Here is a 22,323-nt window from a genome sequence, read left to right as displayed (position 1 = left end):
AAGATTTTAATCAGAGTAAAACTGGTTAATAAAATTTGAAAGAAAACTCAATCTCATTTTACTTTAAAGACAAAAATATCGCAAATATTTTTTTTCCAGATTTTAAAAAAAACCCACTCAATTCTGTACATTCTAGTTTTGATTTTAAAAACTTTTAAAATAAACCCCACTAACTCTCTCTATTGTACAGAATAATACAAATCAATCCCTCAAGTCCAATCATGTGAGAATGTTCTGGAAGGGAGTCCATGTCCGGTCAAACTCTGTTAATGCATGAAATAGTCAGTGGGCCCCCAAGCCTCTTCATCTATCAGCATCAGTACTGGCACTCCTCAGGGCTGTGTGCTGAGCCCTCTGCTCTTCATGTTGTACACACACAACATACAGATTGACATAAACTGTATGTTAATAGAATAACATACAGTTTATCATTATTATCTTTTGATAAAGAATATGCCAAAAAAAAAAACAAGAAAGCATCTCTGAAGGAAAATGTGTCATGGTTGCACATCTACAAGTATCCAAATGATCACATTTAACAAATACAACAATTTTCAGCTTTATAGACATGAAACCCCTCCAGTCTTTCATTCTAGTTTTAAACCAAATCAGTTCTATAGTGAACCTCAACATAGAACATGTATGGAAAATACTTCTACTGCTTTTCACCTGTGTGACGCCTCGTGGCGAGTCAAACGACCTTTGCGACTAAAGATTTTTCCACAGTTCACACATGAAAAGGCTTTTCATCAGTGTGAATCATCATGTGCCGAGTTAAATGCTGTTTTTGACTAAAACCTTTTCCACAGGTCACACATGAAAACGGCTTTTCACCAGTGTAAATCATCATGTGTTCAGTTAAACTAAGTTTTCGACTAAAACTTTTTCCACATTTCACACATGAAAACGGCTTTTCACCAGTGTGAATCATCATGTGCTGAGTTAAAACCTGTTTTTGACTAAAACTTTTTCCACATTTCACACATGAAAACGGCTTTTCACCAGTGTGAATCATCATGTGCTGAATTAAAACCTGTTTTTGACTAAAACCTTTTCCACATTTCACACATGAAAACGGCTTTTCACCAGTGTGAATCATCATGTGCTGAGTTAAATTAACTTTTTGACTAAAACTTTTTCCACAGTTCACACATGAAAATGGCTTTTCACCTGTGTGAGTCATCATGTGCTGAGTTAAATGCTGTTTGTGACTAAAACCTTTTCCACAGTTCACACATGAAAACGGCTTTTCACCCGTATGAGTTCTCATATGAGCATCAAAAACAGATTTGAAAGCAAAACACTTTTTACAGATGCCACATGAGAAAGGTTTTCTTCTTTCCTGATTTTGGTTCTCAGCTTCAGCAGCTTCCTGGAAGATGACTTGGTTCCTGTTTGGTTCTGATTCAGTGTGGTCTGTTTGCTCATCAACAGGAACCAACATGCAGGTATCAGTCGCCTGTTTCAATTCAATCTGTTCTTCACCCTGACTGCAGTAAACTTCTTTCTCTTCCACTTTTATCTGATGATCTTCTGGCTCTTCCTGTTCTTGTTTCACCTGCACAGGTTCTAACTCCTCCTGGTCCAGAGTGGATCTCCTCTCCTGCTTATAAACGTTACACTTCAGGGAATCTGGAGAAGAAAACAGAGAAAAAGAGTAATTGTTAACTTTACTGAAGTAAATTGTTTAAGGCAGAAATGAACAAAAAACCATTTGAAAATTCAAGAGCGTAGACAGAGATATAGATGAATCGACATATCCAGCTGACATTTGGAGAATTCTCAAATGAACGGATTTTAAACAAATACTATAAATTATATTCAAATTTCATTTTAGTCCACTTTTTTAAAAGCCCTGAGGAACTCCATCCAATCATTCGACTCATGAGCCGATGCACCGCGGTGCTTCATTTGCTCTACTGTGACATGAACTGGACAATATATGTAAAATAAGCAACGTGAAAACAACACGAAGCTTTACAATGAATAAACAAGTTTAAAATGTTTGTGATTCTGATACATAAATTCTGATTAATCTGGTTGTATGAAACAATGGCTGGATCAAAAAGAAACTTGAAACAAATAGAAAAGAGGGTTGTGATTGGCTTGTTACTCGCTATGTCACCAGGGACAACGATTTATTATTTAAAAATAAAAATTTAACTGTGTCTTTCTCCAATAAAGTTTCACAAATCAGAAAAAAGTTTCACAAATCCCAAACATGGATTTAAATATTCTGCTATTAGAGCAGAATAATCCAGTCCAGGTTTTGAAGAGTGTAGTTCTTGCAGTTTTTAAACCAGAGTCTATTAAAGATGCGAAAGGAAATGAAAAATTAGGTGGAATCGGAAACCAACTTCAGCTTCGTGTAGTTAAAGGAGGAAAAGCCATAAAAAAGGTTTTTGGCTCCATTTTATTTCTACATCAATAAGCCATTTTCACAGCGTAATTGTGATTCCTGCGTTCATTTACCGGTTAACAAAACATTTATACGGGAAAAGAACATTTACTAAAATGATCCTCATACAGAAAGGTGCAGACATTTAGACCTTAACCTGCATCCAAACGCTGCTGGTTCCTACCTATTCGGTGTAAGATTATCTGGGGCCTCCGGGAGAAATCCAGCAGTCTGCGATGATCATCCATCTCTTCCTCCGACTTGACGATGATTTCTTTAAACTCTGTGAATGTTTCTTCAGCAGCAGTTAACGGCTCGTTGATAAACTCGTTTAGAGAAACAGTCGAACATTCAACCAAACAGACCATGCGCCATTTTCTTTCTTTCTTTCCGTTTCCTCGTCCTTCTTCTTCTTCTTCTTTTCTATTATGGCGGATCACAAGCAACTTTAAGGTGCATACCGCCACCTACTGTACATGAGTGTGTAGCAGCATTACTTCACATCTATTAAATTCTATTTTTTAATTTTGTATTCTTAAGATAAATAAACAATGCTTTCCTTAATTTGTGAATATCTGTTATGTTTCCTTCATTTCCTAATATACCTTTAAGATTCCATTCATGCCCTATATTTCTAACTATTCTCTTTAATTCTTCCCTTTCGAGTTCATATGACTTACAGTTCATCAATATGTGTTCTACATTTTCTTTCTCTCCACATCTCTCACATTTATCATTATTTTTCCTCCCTATTGTATAAAGCATGTCATTTAAGTAGGTATGACCTACTCTTAATCTACTAATTATTATTTCTTCTCTTCTGTTTCGTTCATTAATGCTTCGAATTCGAACTGACTTTTGTACTTCATATAATCTTCTTCCTTTCTTATCTTCATTCCACATTTTTTGCCATTTCTCCATTTCTTTACTTTTAATAAGTGATTTCCCTTCCCCTTTCCCAAAAGGAATTGAAATTGTTATTTCCCCCTCTAAAGCCCTTTTTGCTGTTTTATCTGCCTTTTCATTGCCTTTTCCTCCTTCATGTGCTGGCACCCAACAAAACCAAACATCAATGCCACCCCTATATAATCTAAATAAAATATGATGAATTTCTAATACTAAATCTTTTCTATCGTTTCCTTCTCCCTTAATACTTTCTACTACTGCTTTGGAATCTGTGCACACCACCACCCTGTCTGGTCGGACCTCCTCAACCCATTGCAAGCTTAATATAACTGCCACCATTTCTGCTGTAAAAACCGACGATCTGATATTCTTTTAGAAATAAATTTATTAAACTCTGATATATATATTCCTATTCCCACATATCCTTTTAAATTCTTAGAACCATCTGTATAAATTTTAAGATAATTGTTATATGTATTTCTTAAATAAATATCAGTCTTGATCCCTATTTCATTTAAATTCCAATCATTTTTCATTGTATTAATTTTTAAATCTACATTAACCTCTGGTATTAGCCATGGAGGAATAACGCTAATTGGATTAAAATGAGCTATTTCCTTGTCCTCTAATCTATACATTTTAATCCATTTCCTAACCATCCATCCAAATCCATTACTTTGGAACTTCAAATATTCCCAACAATTCTGTAAAATAATTGAATTCACATTATCATCTTTATTACTTTTGATTTTCATCCAATATGCTAAAGCTAATTTAATTCTCCTCATTTCCAGTGGAGTTTCCCCAGTTTCAATTAAAAGAGCATTAATAGGTGTTGTTTTTACTGCTCCTGTACATATACGTAAAGCCCTACACTGTAATCTTTCTATTTTTTGTAATGATGTTTTAGCTGCTGCTCCATATATTATACTGCCATAATCTATTATTGATCTCATGAGAGCCCTGTATATGCTTAATAATGACTGTCTATCTGCACCCCAATTATTTCCAGCCACAGCCTTTAATAGATTAATAACTTTTTTACACTTGGTTTCTAAGTTATCTAAATGTGTTTTCCATGAATACGAACTATCCAACCATAAACCTAGATATTTATATTCTGTTACTCTTTCTAACGTTTGTCCATATAATGTTATTGTTTCTATATTAATATTTCTCTTCTTTGTGACAACCATTTAAAACCCCATTCATAAGACCATTTTTCTACTTTACTAATTGCTTTTTTAATATTTCCTACCACATATTTAATATTTTTCCCCTTCATCCATATGACCCCATCATCTGCATATAGTGCAGATTTTATACATTTATCAGTATCATAGAAAATATCATTGATCATAATATTAAATTAAATTGGACTAATTACACTACCTTGAGGTATTCCATTTTCAACATTAAATTCTTTTGAATAATCATTCCCAATTTTTACTCTTATTTTTCTATCTAGCAGAAAATTTGCTATCCAATTATACATTCTCCCACCTATTCCCATCTGTTTCATTTTTATAAGTAATCCTTCTTTAAATAGTGAGTCATACGCTTTTTCTATATCAAAAAATACTATAATCATTAGTTCCTTCATTTTTAAAGCTTTCTCTATTTCATTACTGACTCTAGTTAGAGCATCCATTGTTGATCTTCCTGTTCTGAATCCACATTGATATCCATTAATTAGATTATTCTTCTCAAGAAAGTATCCAAGTCTATTTACTATTATTTTCTCCATCCATTTACTGAAATGAGAAGTTAGAGCAATTGGTCTGTAATTATTTGGACAGGTAGGATCTTTACCTGGCTTATTAAATGGTAATATTATTGCCCTTTTCCAACTATTTGGTATCGATCCTTCTTTCCATATTTTATTAAATAATTTTAATATTAATTTCAGTGTTACTTCCGGCATCTGTCGGAACATAGCATAACATAATTGATCCTCCCCTGGAGCTGAATATCCTGTCCCTTTCAATACTGTTTTTATTTCTTTCATGGTTATATTCATATCTAATGTTGACAAATATTTTTGATATTTTTCTAGTGAATTTTTATGATTTCCAATTTTTTGAATCATCTGCCTTCTATGAGTATCTGTCAACTGATCACCACTATGAACTGCTGCAAATGTCTCACCTAACAACTCTGCTTTATCTTTATTTAAAACCAATACCTCCTGTCCTCTAACTAATGATGGAATATTAACATTATTCTTTTTCCCCATCATTTTTCTAAACATTAACCAAACATTCTGTAATTTTATTTCTGAACCTATTGATGAACAATAATCTCTCCATGTTTTCTTTTTTGCATCCTTTATAGTTTTCCGAGCCTTTGCTATTTTCCTTTTATAATCAATAAGGCTTTCAATTGTTAAATTTTTCTGTAATATTTTAAAAGCTTTATTACGATCTTTAATTGTTTTACTACATTCATTATTCCACCAAGGAACTACTTTCTTCTGACCTTTCACTTTTAATTTTGGTATACTATAATTTGCAGCATTTAAGATATGTTCTGTTATTTGATTTGTACATTCTTCAATATTACCTTTTAATGTTAATACATAACTTGTTTCTTCACATTTTGTTTTAAATTTAAACCAATTAGCTTTATTAAAGCACCATCTTATTAATGTTAACTCTTCTTGTCTATTTATATTGTCATCAATTATTGTACTTACTGGAAAATGATCACTCCCTATTGTAGACTCCCAATTAACATCCCATTCACATGCATTAACAAGACAGTCTGATATTAATGTAATATCAAGACATGAAACTGCATTTTTATGTATATTTACTCTTGTACCTTTTCCATTATTAAGACAAACTAATGACCTTTCATCCATTAATTCTTCCACTATTTCACCATTATGATCTGTCTTCTTGCTACCCCATAGACTATTGTGAGCTTTAAAATCTCCACACCAAACTTCTCTTCTATGTATTTTTCCTATTTCCTTAAATATTTCATTATCAAGATTTTTACATGGATTATAATAATTTATCATTTTAATATTTCCACAAAACTGAGAATCCTAATAACTCAGTGTCTGCTAAGAATGTAACAATATTTTTTGTCTGCTAACACATCTAGTAAGTACCTAGATATATCTGAAGATAGTTGACTGTTCAGAGTACTCATAAAGTTCTGATATTATATCTGAAAACTTTTATAAATTTGTCCTCAGGCTATGACCAAGAAACGGCCTCGCTGTTACTTCTCTTACATCTCCTTCCACCGCAACCAGGAGGACAGAAGTCTCCAAAAATCAGTGCAAGTGATGCAGTTGAGAGACTTGTTGTCTTTCATCAGGTAATTGAAATTTAAAATATGCAAAATTATCTGTCTATTTCCTTTTATAGACATGCATAAATACAGATGTTTGAATGACAGCTTTGAAGATGTCTGGGCATACTTACATTTATTTTCGATGTAACGTGTATCGTAAAGCTGTATGTTTTGTTTCTTATGTTTGGTGTATGTCTTTTTAATTTTAGTCATGCTGCAGTTTAGAGGAGCATCTCCGGGGTCAACAGGGTCTGCAGCCATACCTCCTTGCTGTTGGGCGTCAGAGAAGCAAGATTGACAGCTTCTGCATCGTCATGGATAAGTGCCTCATCCCATGCCAGACAAATGGTTCTCTTGGAGCATTTGATGAGCTATTCAAAGCACATTTTGTGAACATTGTCTTTTCTCCTATTCTCCCTATGGGTATGACGATGTATTTGAAGCATTTGATTGTTGAACACCATAAACTCTTTAAGTTCTTGTATTCACATCGAAATTTGATACCTAAGCATCATTTTATGATCCACTATCCATCTTCCATTAGGAAAATAGGTCCATTGTTACATATGTGGTCTATGAGGATTGAGGCTAAACACAAAATGTTTAAAGAATATTTTAAAAACTTTAAAAATATAACCAAATCACTTGCGAAAAAGCATCAGATGGCCACAGCTTATCATTGGGAAACAATAAGTATTAAAGAAAATGAGCATGGGCCTCTCAAACCATTTTCACTTAAAGATGAAGATGTGGTCAACAGAGAAATGCTTCAAATGATTTCATCAGGAGATGTTTTCTCAACCAGCTGGGTTAGAATTGAGGGTGTTGAATACAGACCAGGACTTGCTGTTTGCAGCACAATTCAAGATGAGATGCCAGTGTTTTGTCAGATCAGTGATGTACTTTTAGTTGACAATACCTTTCTTTTGTTACCTAAACAGCTATTCACAGAAACATTTGATGATCATCATCATGCTTTCAGGATTGTTCAAAGTGAAGAAAGGCATTTAGTAAAGAAAACTTAAATTTCATAAGCCTTTTGATATTCAAAACTGTTATGGCGTTTCTAATGAATGCTTGTTCATCGTACCACAATTTAAAATGTTGGAAACACAGCTGCAAAAATAAAGTGTTCAAAATTGATGTACTTGTGTCAAAATGTTTTCTTAATAATTATTATAATTAATCATAATCATAAAGTAACTTTTTTTGGAGTAAATAAAACTTGAAAGTGTTAAATCAACACTGAAAGTGGTACATTTTGTTCTTGGATCAGTGTTATCCATTATATGGATGAACCCTGTTTTGTGAGTTAAATAAGTAACTCTGATAAAGTGTTAAAATTTTAACTATATTGAAAGTGTTAATTTAACTCTGAAGAGTGTGGACTATATAAACACTGAAAAAGTGTTAAAATCCACTCTGTGGGAGTTAAATTAACACTGGGCTTTTTGCTGGGATCCTAGGTAAGTCCTGTTTGGTGGAAAATATAGTTAATTGTTTCCTAACAACAGACACAGAGGAGTTCACTGTCTCCCTTATTTTCACCGTTTTATTAATGAAAAAGGTGGTCAATTTGTCACAGGCCTCAGAGGAGAAAAGTTTACAGTTAACAGAAGAAGGTGGATTTGTCAATCTGTCAACAATCAAGAACAGAGCACGAGAGTTGTTGGCAGAGGTAGAGATGACATTTGGAAGAAAAAACCTTGCATTTCTCAGTTTATCTTTGAAGATATCTAAATGGGTTTGTAGTTTAGTTTTACGCCACCGACGTTCTGCTTTCCGGGACTCTTTTTTTCCCTTTTCTAACTGACTCAAAATTTCTCCAAGGTGGTTTACGTTTCCCAGAGATTACTTTTGTAGTAACAGGAGCAATGGTGTCAATAACCTTCTGAATTGTAAAAATAAACTTGTCTGTTAAATCACTCAGAGAAGTACAGGAGTGTATAGCAGTTGAAGGAACAGCCTGAATAAATCGATCGGCAGTAGTTTCTGTAATGCATCTTTTTGAAATAACTTGTGTATGGTTGTCTTTTTGAGCAGGGCAGACTGATAGAAGCTGCTACACAATCGGCGCCATCGGACTTCTGACTAACAGCAGGCAAGGCAGGTTTGGTGCCTTGCTCAAGTACTCAACAACTGAGATGGATGTGGGGAGTTTGAACCGGCTACCCATCAGTTACAGGAACCACAGTGGCTACAACCAGTTTAGCTGTAGTACCACCATCTACTGGGTTCAAGTATGAGGCACAACATACACTAAAGGAAAACTCAAAACTTTTAATTTTCAATGAAATTTTACACTTTAACTTCTTTCTAAAATACATATAAATACACATAAAAATTGTTTCAACATAAATGCATGCAGCAAAAAAGAGCAAAATATTACAGCTAAAACTAGAGAAAAAAAGCTAAATATTAAAAATAATTACATGTACTTTGTGCAATCAATGCATGAAAATTAGTTTGTGGTGAATCTTGCATTTTCTTTAAAGTACAAATGAGTTTTCTTTCATTTGAAAAGATTTTAATTAGGTAGAGTAAAACTGGTTACAATAATTTGAAAGAAATCTCATTTTACTTTAAAGACAAAACTATCACAAATACTTTTTTTGCAGATGTTTTGAAAACACTCAATTCTGTACATTCTATTGTTGATTTAAAAAACTACAAAAATAAACCCCACTAACTCTCTCTATGGTACAGAATAATACAAATTAATCCCTCAAGTCCAATCATGTGAAAATGTTCTGGAAGGGAGTCCATGTCCGGTCAAACTCTGTTAATGCATGAAATAGTCAGTGGGCCCCCAAGCCTCTTCATCCATCAGCATCAGTACTGGCACTCCTCAGGGCTGTGTGCTGAGCCCTCTGCTCTTCATGTTGTACACACACAACATACAGTTTGACATAAACTGTAAGTTAATACAATAACATACAGTTTATCATTATTGTTTATTGATACAGAATATACCAAAAAGAACAAGAAAGCATCTCTGAAGGAAAATGTGTCATGGTTGCACATCTCCAAGTATCCAAATGAACACATTTAACAAATACAACAACTTTCAGCTTTATAGACATGAAACCCCTCCAGTCTTTCATTCTAGTTTTAAACCAAATCAGTTCTTTAGTGAACCTCAATATAGGACATGTATGGAAAATACTTCTACTGCTTTTCACCTGTGTGAATCCTCATGTGATGAGTTAAATTCTGTTTTCGACTAAAACCTTTTCCACAGTTCACACATGAAAACGGCTTTTCACCTGTGTGAATCATCATGTGCCGAGTTAAAACCTGTTTTTGACTAAAACCTTTTCCACAATTCACACATGAAAATGGCTTTTCACCTGTGTGAATCATCATGTGCAGAGTTAAATGCCGTTTTTGACTAAAACTTTTTCCACAATTCACACATGAAAATGGCTTTTCACCAGTGTGAATCATCATGTGCCGAGTTAAATCCTGTTTTCGACTAAAACTTTTTCCACATTTCACACATGAAAACGGCTTTTCACCAGTGTGAATCATCATGTGCTGAGTTAAAATCCGTTTGTGACTAAAACATTTTCGACATTTCACACATGAAAACGGCTTTTCACCAGTGTGAATCATCATGTGCTGAGTTAAATGCTGTTTGTGACTAAAAGCTTTTCCACAATTCACACATGAAAACGGCTTTTCACCAGTGTGAATAATCATGTGCTGAGTTAAATCCTGTTTTCGACTAAAACTTTTTCCACAGTTCACACATGAAAACGGCTTTTCACCTGTGTGAATCTTCATGTGCTGAGTTAAATTACTTTTTTGACTAAAACTTTTTCCACAGTTCACACATGAAACAGGCTTTTCACCAGTGTGAATCTTCATGTGCTGAGTTAAATGACCTTTTTCACTAAAACTTTTTCCACAGGTCACACATGAAAACGGCTTTTCACCCGTATGAGTTCTCATGTGAGCATCAAAAACAGATTTGAAAGTCAAACGCTTTTTACAGATGCCACATGAGAAAGGTTTTCTTCTTTCCTGATTTTGGTTCTTAGCTTCCTGGAAGATGACTTGGTTCCTGTTTGGTTCTGATTCAGTGTGGTCTGTTTGCTCATCAACAGGAACCAACATGCAGGTATCAGTCTCCTGTTTTAATTCAATCTGTTCTTCAGCCTGACTGCAGTAAACTTCTTTCTCTTCCACTTTTATCTGCTGGTGTTTTAGATCCTCCTGCTCTTCTTTTATCTGATGATCTTCTGGCTCTTCCTGTTCTTGTTTCACCTGCACAGGTTCTAACTCCTCCTGGTCCAGAGTGGATCTCCTCTCCTGGTTATAAACGTTACACTTCAGGGAATCTGGACAAGAAAATAGAGCAAAAGAGCAATTGTTAACTTTACTGAAGTAAATCGTTTAAGGCAGAAATTAACAAAAAACCATTTGAAAATTCAAGAGCGTAGACAGAGATATAGATGAATCGACATATCCAGCTGACATTTGGAGAATTCTCAAATGAACGGATTTTAAACAAATACTATAAATTATATTCAAATTTAATTTTAGTCCACATTTTTAAAAGCCCTGAGGAACTCCATCCAACCATTCGACTCATGAGCCGATGCACCGCGGTGCTTCATTTGCTCTACTGTGACATCAACTGGACAATATATGTAAAATAGGCAGCGTGAAAACAACATGAAGCTTTACAATGAATAAACAAGTTTAAAATGTTTGTGATTCTGATACATAAATTCTGATTAATCTGGTTGTATGAAACAATGGCTGGATCCAAAAGAAAACTAGAAACAAATAGAAAAGAGAGAGTTGTGATTGGCTTGTTACTCGCTATGTCACCAGGGACAACGATTTATTACTAAAAAATAAAAACTTTAACTGCTCAGGTTTAGGTGAGTTTTCTGTCTTACCCGCTCCATTACTCAACACATCACTAATGAAAAGTTTGATCTTTGTTATTTGCTTGTCAAACGGGAAAAAATAAACTATAAAAGCAATTTTCAAGTTTTTTGGACATTGAACTTCTTTATTTATGTAACTGTTTGGTGTATTAGTTGAAAACGGCGTAAACATAAGGAAACTGTAAATTCCCACCCATATTGTGCCCATGAATGCACCTTTGCCCATACGTCATTGTGCCCTATTTCCCCATAGACTATAAATAAACGCCTCATGGACCGCTCTTGCCTATTGTTACTGAAGAGATTTAAGGCGGCCATCTTGGAGCGGTCGACCGTTCCACTCAGCTTTATGTTTAACAGACTCAATGACGTATCAGCGCATTTATCAATCATAACTCGCTAAATACTAAACAGATATTCACAATTTTTCTGTAAACCTTATTAAAAGGTTAGCAACATTTACAAGGAAATGATTTTTAAAGTATTTTTGAATGACTGATATAAGGTTGTGCATATTTAACTATTCTTAGTGGGGAAAACAGATTAGAGTCAGAATAGAATGTGTTGATATTTCTGTATTATGATTATTTTACAAAGCCATGCGGGGTCTACTCATTATATTATGTCTATGCTTTTCCCCACCTTCACTTCCGGTTCACAGCATTGTCGGGCTTATTAGTGCAGATAGGCACCGGGTGTGGCAGCCAAGCTATGAGTGTTGTTGTGTGCAGTTGGATGTCTGTCGGATGAGCGCTGGCGCCGCAGGATCATCAATATATGTGCTGCTGGTAGGATAAATGGATTTTTGATGTGTCACTTATGGCTGGTTCTGTGTAACGTCAGTGTCGCTTTTTATATTGTTGCTACTAGGCCTGTCACAATAACAAATTTTGCTGAACGATTAATCGTCTCAAAAATTATTGCGATAAACGATAATATTGTTTGAAGACCATTTTACACTGATTTAATGGAAATGACGTAATAATGCATGCGATTTCCTGCCAAAGATAGATACACTTTATTTTCAAAAGAACACTAAACACTGGAACTGATGAACAAAATAAACAAAACAACCAAAACCATAAATAACATGGATTCTCAGTCTCCATTAATAAAAAATCTACTTGAACAAAAATTAAACAACATAAAGCCAAAGTGGAAATAAATACTGCATTCAACCAAAAGAGTGCAGATTATAAAGTCTGTATATCATGTTGCCCTATAGTAATAATTAGATTTAAATAGAGAAGATGGGCACATCGACTACCCGATGCAATAGTTCACACTACACAATCCCCCCCCTCTCCATACGACAATTTTAGAACGTTGATCGTTCTCTAAGATTGTCGCTTGCGATTTCGTAACCGATCATCCTGTAGTGTGTGGTGTGTGCTACTAATTTGGTTTGCAGTTGTTTTAAGTCTCAGACTGCTCCTAGTGTTTGTTCTGGGTTGCTGTGCTTCATTGGGTTTTAAATTAGAATAATAAAGTCTATTTTTAATATTATAAAAGTATGTATAAATAAAATATATTTTGTATACTACTTCTGTTTCATAATTTTAAGCCAGACTTGCCTGGGTACTTTTAATAGGGAGAGCCTAGGCCACTTGATATTATTTGAAACTCCATGTCGTCTGTCACGATCCGGGTTTTCTCATGTGTTACACCTACGTATGAAACATCACCTCAATGCAGCAGTGGCTTGTTGATTGGACTTTTATATGAGGTTTAGTTTGACAGATAATAACACCTCTATTATTGTTTCATGCTGTTTGCATTGCAAGGCTTTACTAGCTTATATATGCACGTTCCAATTAGTAATTACCTGAGATCATTGGATGAAGCTGAAGTTGGTTTCCTATTCCAGCTTCTGATTCAGGAAATGGCTAAAGGGCGAGTCCACTTAATTTCTCACTACCTTCCACATCTTTAATAGACTCTAGTTTAAAAACTACAACAGCTAGACTCTTCTGACCTGGACTGGGTTAATCTGCTCTCACAGCAGAATATTTATAACCATGTTTCTGATTTGTGAAACTTCAATAAAGGTTGATTTCACCACTTTTTAATCTCTGTTATAGTATAACTGCTCAAATTCCCAAACTACCATAACACCTAAACTCTTGAAACCTGGACAAGATTATTTTCAACTAACAGCGGAATATTTAAAACCATCTTTGTGATTTGTGAAACTTTTATCCGATTTGTGGAACTTCAATAAAATGCCATTTTTACCCATCTTTGCATCCAGCTCATAATAAAACTGCTCTAATGCCAAAACTACAACAACTACGTATTTCAAACTTAGACTAGATTATTCTTCTCTAATAGCAGAATATTTTAATTCATGTTTGGGATTTGTGAAACTTCACTAAAGTTTAGATTACTATTCAAACTTGTTCCATGCAGTTTTTTAAAATTCTAATTCAATTCTAATTCAAAACCACTTAATTAATCCTAATGGGAAATTAAATGTTGGTGTTACTCATGAATTCTTCCAAGAGTTATTGTAGATGGAGATGGTTGTTGGAAGGAAAGATCTTCTGCAGCCGTCTGTTACATAAAGTTTCACAAATCAGATAAAAGTTTCACAAATCAGTACAAAGTTTCACAAATCCCAAACCAACTTCAGCTTCGTGTAGTTAAAGGAGGAAAAGCCATAAAAGGTAATTTTATTTCTACATCAATAAGCCATTTTCACAGCGTAATTGTGATTCCTGCGTTCATTTACCGGTTAACAAAACATTTATACGGGAAAAGAACATTTACTAAAACTAGAAAATTTCTGAAGAAATTTAACCGGGGCCTGCCAAAGTGTGCCCGTCGGTTTGGACCCAGCGTTCTGATGCTACAAATTAGCATCAATGCTAAAGAAAGCTGCAATCATATGAATACAATGACAAGAATGTTTACTAACATGGACTTGCACCATTCAGTATGATAAAGTAAGTGTATCAGCTAAAATTAGCAAAAATGCTAATGTTAGCGTGATTGCTGTCAGTAGCATGTGGGACATCACTGGGATGTTTTCTATAATGGTATTACTCCATTCAGTAGACTAAACATGGCTAATAAGTCAAATAAATAGCTAATAGCTTATATAAGCTAAAATGCTAATGCTAATGAACTGCCTTGCGCAGCAAGGCAGTTCCCTGACCTGAGAGAAAAAGATAATGCAGAATAATATTATTGCACCGCCTGCGGCGGTGCACTAACCTCAGGGGCATGTTGAGGCTTTTATTTTGAAATTTTTGTTAAGCTTAATTTCAAAGGTCCAAACTAATCCCATGTCTAATAGTCATTGGGTTAAATCAGTTATTTATTGCTCAAAAGAGCAATTACCTAATGTAAGATTTCTCAAGGCTTTTATTTTGAAATTTTTGTTAAGCTTCATTTCAAAGTGCCAAACTAATCCCATGTGTAACAATTGCTGGGTTAAATCAGTTATATAATGCTCAAAAGAGCAATTATCTGATGTAAAAATTGTCAAGGCTTTTATTTTGAAATTTTTGTTAAGCTTAATTTTAAATTGCCACACTAATCCCATGTGTATCAGTGCTTTGGATAAAAAAGTCACATAAAGCCAAAAAGAGCAATTATCTGATGTAAAAATATTCAAGGCTTTTATTTTGAAATTTTCAGTATGCTTCATTTCAAAGAGCTAAACTAATACCATGTGTAACAGTGCTTTGGATGAAAAAGTCAAATAAAGCCAAAAAGAGCAACTACATGATGTAAAAATATTCAAGGCTTTTATTTTGAAATTTTCAGTAAGCTTCATTTTAAATTGCCACACTAATCCCATGTGTAACAATGGTTGGGTAAAATCAGTTATAAAAAGCCCAAAACACAAGTAGTTCTAAAGGCCAGCTCAGTCCTCCTCTGTAGTAACTGACAGTTCCACCATGTTGTAGTTCTGACATTCAGCTCAGACCTCTTTTGTAGGCACTCAGTGTCCGCCATGTTGTAGTTCTAACCTTCAGTCATTGTAGTTCTAAAGAGCAGTTCAGAGAGGCAGACTAAATTCTATGTCTATTTTGAGTCTAACTGACACAGTTTTGTGTCAGTTAGACTTTTGTTTTGAGTTAAATTTGGCTCGTTTTTTGTTAATTATGTCGCCACAGTTACTCGAAATGCCAACAAAAGTAATAGCTCCCCTCACGGGATTGAGCCTCACGTTTTGATATATATATTGTGAGGGGGCATGCAGCGGTACGAGCCGCATTAACGGTAGTAGGAAGCGGCAGTTATTTTGAGGTGTAGAACAATAGGTGCCTGCCATGCTAACAATAGGTGCCTGCTATGGGCAGGCCCCAATGATCCTCATACAGAAAGGTGCAGACATTTAGACCTTAACCTGCATCCAAACGCTGGTGGTTCCTACCTATTCGGTGTAAGATTATCTGGGGCCTCCGGGAGAAATCCAGCAGTCTGCGATGATCATCCATCTCTTCCTCCGACTTGACGATGATTTCTTTAAACTCTGTGAATGTTTCTTCAGCAGCAGTTAACGGCTCGTTGATAAACTCGTTTAGAGAAACAGTCGAACATTCAACCAAACAGACCATGCGCCATTTTCTGTCTTCTTCTTCTTCTTCTTTTCCTTTTTTATGGCGGTTGGCAAACAACTTTTAGATGTGCATTACCGCCATCTACTGGAATGGAGTGTGGATCGGGACGCTAACTATATACACCCCCCTCAAAACAAAACAAAACAAACAAAACAATAAAATAAAAAAAATATATAAATAAATAAATACATAAATAAATAAAATAATAATAATAATAATAATAAAATAACAACACTTAAATCTTTTCTATCAATTTTGTTTTCTTAAGATAATTAATTAAATAACTTATATCTTTAGAATTAGAATTTTTTCCCAAAATATCTTGTAAATTTAACTGTAATTTATTTTCTTGTAACCGGCAAACTAATTTCCTTCTCTCAACAGAATATTTGGTACAGAACAATAAAACATGTTTTACTGTCTCTTCTTGACCACAAAAATCACAACTTCCAGTTCGATGTTTTCCTATTTTAAATAAATTACTGTTTAACCTTGTATGTCCAAAACGCAACCTAGATATAACTGTTTCCTCTTTTCTATTTCGTCCCGTTCTCCTCAATGGACCAACTTTTCTTTGAATACTGTACAGCCATCTACCATTTCTATCTTCCTCCCACTGTCTCTGTCATCTTTCCTTAACCTTTTGTTTAATAATAGATTTGATTTCTTCTCTACTAAATGGAACTAATATATCAATATCACTATATTTGAAGCTTGTTTTGCATATTTATCAGCCAACTCATTCCCTCTTATTCCTATATGTGATGGTATCCATGTAAATATAACTAATAACCCCATTACTTGAATTCTATATGTTATTAACTGAATTTCTAATAAAAGATCCGGTCTACTAATAGCCTGATTATTTTTTAATGAATATAATGAAGAACTTGAATCAGAGCATACTATTACCCCATTACTGCTATTTGAGTTTTTAGATGCATCTGTAAAAACTTGGACATATCCATAGTACTTACTATCTAAATATGATTGAACCAAATATGGATCTGAAATGTTTTCTCCTTTCCTTTTCTCCAACAAAGTTAAATCAACAACATTATTATGAAATAAAGACGGATAAACTGGTGAAAGAGGAACTGTTTGACTAATGTTTATATCAGATAAACCAAAATCTTTTATAACATTTTCTATCTCCCATCCAAAAGAATTTAATTTCTTCTTTTCTTTTTCCCAACTAGATTTTAAAATGTCTTGACATGGATGATTTTCATCATGGTCCTTTAAATTACACCAATAATTGGTCTTTAACTGTAATCTTCTGAGATTAAGTGGCATCCCTCCCATTTCTATTAGCAAAGCTGACGTTGGAGTTGTTCTAACTGCTCCTGTACATAACCTCAAGGCTTGATACTGAATACTATCTAATTTTTTAATAGTGTTTCTGATGCTGACCCAAATACAATACTTCCATAATCAAATACAGACCTTATTAACCCAGTATATATGGATTTCAATGCCTTCCTCTCAGCACCCCATTCACTTCCCACCAAACACCTCATTACATTTAAAACTCTCTTACATTTATTCACTACTTTTTGAATATGATTTTTCCAAGTAAGTTTTTCATCCAACCATAAACCCAATAACTTAAATTCCCTTACCCTTTCTAATTCATGATTATATATTTGCAGTTTTAAATTTTCAGATGCTTTCTTCCTTGTAAAAAATAAAGTCTTTGTTTTGTCTATAGAAATTTTAAATCCCCATTTAAATGACCAGTCTTCTATAATACTAATTGCTTCTTGTATCTTTTTAACAATAAACTTTAAATTTTTCCCCCTCTTCCATATTGCTCCATCATCAGCAAATAAAGAACACCCATTCCACTTTCCAAATTGTCAAACATATCATTAATCATAAAAGAAAAAAACAAAGGACTCACAATACTTCCCTGAGGTGTACCATTCTCAACAAAAAACTTTTCTGACAATTGTTGTCCTATTCTTACTTGTGTTGATGTGTTGATCTATCTTGTAAAAAAATCTTTTATCCAATAAAACATTGATCCATTAATTCCCATTTTTTTCAATTTAATTAAAAATCCATCTTTCCACATCATATCATAAGCTTTCTCTATATCAAAGAAAACAGCCACTACACTCTCCTTGTTAACTTGCCCTTTTCTGATTTCATGTTCTAAACATAATAAAGGATCCATAGTGCTTCTCCCTTTTCTAAATCCACTTTGACATTTTGATAAATATCCCCTCTTTTCAACAAAATAGCTCAATCTTTCATTTACCATTCTCTCCATTATTTACAAATATGAGAAGTTAAAGCAATGGGTCTGTAACTTGCTGGGTTTGACTGATCTTTACCTGGCTTTAAGATTGGAACTATGATTGCTTCTTTCCATGCCACAGGTAAAATACCCACTTCCCATATCTTATTATAGAATTCCAATAAAACCTTCTTAGATGAATTGCTAAGCTTATTAACCATAATGTAAGAAATATTATCTTTTCCTGGAGATTAATTTTTTGATTTTCCTAAGGCATTGTTTAATTCAAATAAAGAAAAGGGACTATTCAATAAATCATTATGTCTTACATTTTCTTCTAATAAATTTACATTTTCATTAATTGTACAATTTCTTCTGCGGTTTTCTTCTACACTTAAATTATTACAACTATGAACTTTAACAAATTTTTAACTAACATATTTGCTTTCTCCTCCTCAGTCACAGCAATAACATTTCCATCTTTCAAAACTGGATATCCATAGAAGAATTTATCATATCAACATCCAAATCTATATTAACTTTTTGCATCTCTTCATCATTTATTATTTTATATTTTTCCCAATCAACATTTCCAAATATCCATCTTTCTAAGTTCTCATTAACACTTTTTCCTATTTCTTTACCAATTTCAATAAGTATAGGGTAATGATCACTACCTATAGTTGATTCTCTTAATATTTTCCACTTACTAATCCCAGCCAAATTCTTTGAAACTAAAGTTAAATCTAACACTGATCCTGATCCATTTCTAATATTAATTCTCGTCCCTTCTCCATTATTAAGACAAACCAAATGTTTTCTATCCATTACTTCTTCCACCACTTCTCCATTTGCATCATTCCTATTACCCCACAAAGTACTATAAGCATTGAAATCTCCACAACAAATGAACTTTCTTCCTATATTTTTAAACATTTCCTCCATTTCCTCTAAATCCAATTTTTTACACGGATTATAAAAATTTAATATATTAATACTTTCTTTATTAATCCAAATTTCCACAGATAACCATTCTAGTGAAGCTCCTTTTCCTAAAATCTATACTGTATTCCTTGTTTTATAAATATTACACATCCTCCTCCACTTTCTTGTTCCCTATCTCTTCTAATACTATTATACCCTCTTATGACAAAATCTAACTCTGGTTTAAGCCATGTTTCTTGAATACAAATAATATCTGGTTTATTTTTCAAATAGTTTAAATATCCTTTAAATTCTTGTCCATTTGCTAACAAACTTCTTGCATTCCATTGTAAAATAAGCATTAAATTCTTCCTCCACCTTGCTTCCCATCTATTTCAAGCCTTTTATTTATCAACTCCCAAGATAAATCCTTCACAGCTAGAAATTTTTCTGCACCTTTCACTATAATCTTGATTTTTTCAGTTTTCTGTTTCACCTGATCAGTACAATTAATAACATAAGCCATGAATAAAATTAATTTATCCATTGTAATTTCCATTCCTGACATTGTTTTTTGACTTGATTCACAATTTGGACTAGAAGACACTTGCTGATTTTTCTGAACTATTCTTTTTTCTTGAACACTTTTTGCTGCCTCTGCATAAGAAATGTTTTTAACTACTTTCAGCTGTTGAATTTCTGCTGCCTTTTTCCTTGCTTCACAACCTCCATATGCTACATTATGCTGACCACCGCAGTTACAACATTTCAACTGTACATCTGCTCCACATTCATCATATCGATGATCTCCACCACATTTAGCACATCTTTGCTTCCCTTTACACACTGATGCAATGTGACCATACCTTTGACATTTGTAACAGCGCAAGGGAGGAGGAATATAAGGTCTAACAGGAAAACTCAAGAACCCAATTTTCACTTTATCAGGAAGAACATCACCTTGAAACTCCAGAAGTATCGAAAAACTTTCTATTTTCTCCCCATCCACAGATTTTAACAATCTTTTCAATCTCCGCACTTCACCACCATGTATATTTCTTTTAAGTTTTTCTAAATCTTCCTCAAGCGGAATACCTGTGATTACACCACGTGATACTCTGTTTTCTCCAACAATTTCTTTTCACTCACAACCTTTTTACAAATGTTATCAATCCGCATGCTTTTATTCTTTTGTTCTTCAGACTTACATTTTATCAACATATTACCATCTCGCAAGATTTTTACAAACTCAACTTCCCCTATTTTCTTTTTTATTTCTCTAGACACTGCTATCGGACTGAGGTTTATGTTCATATCTTCCTTCCTGAATTTAAGTATTACCTTAAACTCCTCATTTACCATTTTCCTCCTAACCACTCTGTTTTCTTCATCTGAACTATATTCTTCTAAACTTCTCTTACTATTTAGGTTACCAATCTCTCTATCATCTTTCGAAACTTTTTCCTTCCCTCTACCCCTTCCTCTACCTACCGTAGTCCATTCGTCAAAATCCATATCATCTTCATCACCACCCCCATCTACCTTTGTGGTCATCCCAATCCAGTCACACTCCAGTTTATGCCAACCGCCAAAATAACAAATCCCTTTGTAAAGTTGTTTCAAAAACTCTCGCGCCGCTCTCTCTGAAGCCACACCACCTCTTTTGAAACCCTCATGATGGAAGTTGGTTCCTCAGATACATTTTATACTATTTTGAAATATCGCCCTCCTGGCCCTGCTGGGACTTTTCTTCAGGATTTCGCTGACTTTTTATCTTCTATAATTGGATTGGGAAAGGTCTTGATTGTGGGTGATTTTAATTTGCAGATTGATGATGTTACTTCTATCCCAGCAAGAGATCTTATATCACTGACAGAGGCGCTTAACTTTACACAGTATGTGTCAGGTCCCACACACAACAAGGGTCACATGTTAGACCTGGTTTTTGCACTGGGCTTGCAAATTACCAATGTGTGTGTGGAGGATGTGCTTCTCAGTGACCATTACTGTGTTTTCTTTGACTTGATGGTGCCATCTGAACCTCGGCCTGTATTTACTAAGGCAAAGAGGAGAATCATCACAGAGGCGACAGCCATGCTTTTCTGCGATAAGTTTGATCCTTCTCTTCTTAATAATCTCACTGAAACTGACTGTTTTGTGAATTGTTTTAATAGCCAATGTGCTGATATCTTGGATCAAGTAGCGCCAGTTAAGGCTAGGAAGGCACCACAGGAAAGTTTCTGTCCTTGGATAAATGATGAAATTATGTCTCTGAGGAGAACATGCCGCCAGACTGAACGTTTATGGAAGTCTACTAAATTGGAGGTCCATAGGCTGCATTTAAAGGACTTAATATTGTTCATAAATAAGAGGATTGAGGAGGCCAGGGCAAGTTATTTTAAATGTCTGATTGCCTCAAATAAAAAAATCCTAAAGTGCTCTTCGACACTATCAGCTCTCTTGTGTCACCTGTTTCTGTAAATCCTCGTAACTCTACAATTAGTTGTGATGAGTTCCTGGATTTCTTTATTGATAAGGTCAAAGTAATAAAGGACAGCTTGCCTCCTTGCCATGGTTCCCAGCATTTGGAACCTCCCACTCAGAGCTGGGCCTCATTTGAGCCTGTCACTGTGGAAGACATCTCAACCATCATGAAAAAAATAAAACCGTCCTCTGGTACTTTAGATGTTCTTCCTTTTAAACTGTTTGTGAGGGTTTTTGACTCCATTGGGCCCTATATTGCTAAAATGTTTAACATGTCTTTGCTTAGTGGTGTGTTTCCTTGTCTTTTCAAACATGCCATTGTGGAGCCACAGTTAAAGAAAACGGGACTGGACTCTTCCGAACTCAAGAATTTCCGGCCAATATCCAAGACCCCTTTCTTGGCCAAAGTCCTGGAAAAGGTGGTCTGCACCCAACTTAGATCATTTTTGCAGGTAAATGACATTTATGACACTTTTCAATCTGGGTATCGTGAGTTTCACTCCACTGAAACAGCCCTGTTGAAGGTGTTTAGTGATATTATGATGGCAGCTGACACCGGTAAATGTTCTGTGCTGGTTTTGTTGGATCTGT

General features: G+C 34.5%; 1 protein-coding gene across 1 annotated transcript; it reads right to left on the bottom strand.

The window, feature by feature from the left end:
- Nucleotides 1-9,601: 9,601 nt before the first annotated feature.
- LOC111610430 (zinc finger protein OZF-like) lies at nucleotides 9,602-15,985 on the bottom strand. Its single transcript, XM_023344644.1, has 2 exons — nucleotides 15,896-15,985; nucleotides 9,602-10,953 (listed from the first exon to the last, which is right to left on the bottom strand). The coding sequence occupies exons 1-2, from the start codon at nucleotides 15,957-15,959 to the stop codon at nucleotides 9,779-9,781; spliced, it is 1,239 nt and encodes a 412-aa protein (XP_023200412.1). The 5' UTR covers nucleotides 15,960-15,985; the 3' UTR covers nucleotides 9,602-9,778.
- Between the last annotated feature and the right edge of the window lie 6,338 nt (nucleotides 15,986-22,323).

The sequence above is a fragment of the Xiphophorus maculatus genome, chromosome 13 (genome assembly GCF_002775205.1).
Source record: "Xiphophorus maculatus strain JP 163 A chromosome 13, X_maculatus-5.0-male, whole genome shotgun sequence".
NCBI lineage: Eukaryota > Metazoa > Chordata > Actinopteri > Cyprinodontiformes > Poeciliidae > Xiphophorus > Xiphophorus maculatus.
Note: the sequence above shows the minus strand (reverse complement) of the source record. Positions and strands in the feature narration are given on the sequence as shown.

Coding starts and splice junctions, on each gene's coding strand:
- LOC111610430 (XM_023344644.1), bottom strand. CDS start 15,959: ATGGATGATCATCGCAGACTGCTGGATTTCTCCCGGAGGCCCCAGATA. Junction 10,954..15,895: donor GATAATCTTACACCGAATAG/GTAGGAACCACC, acceptor TTTCTTGTCCAG/ATTCCCTGAAGTGTAACGTT.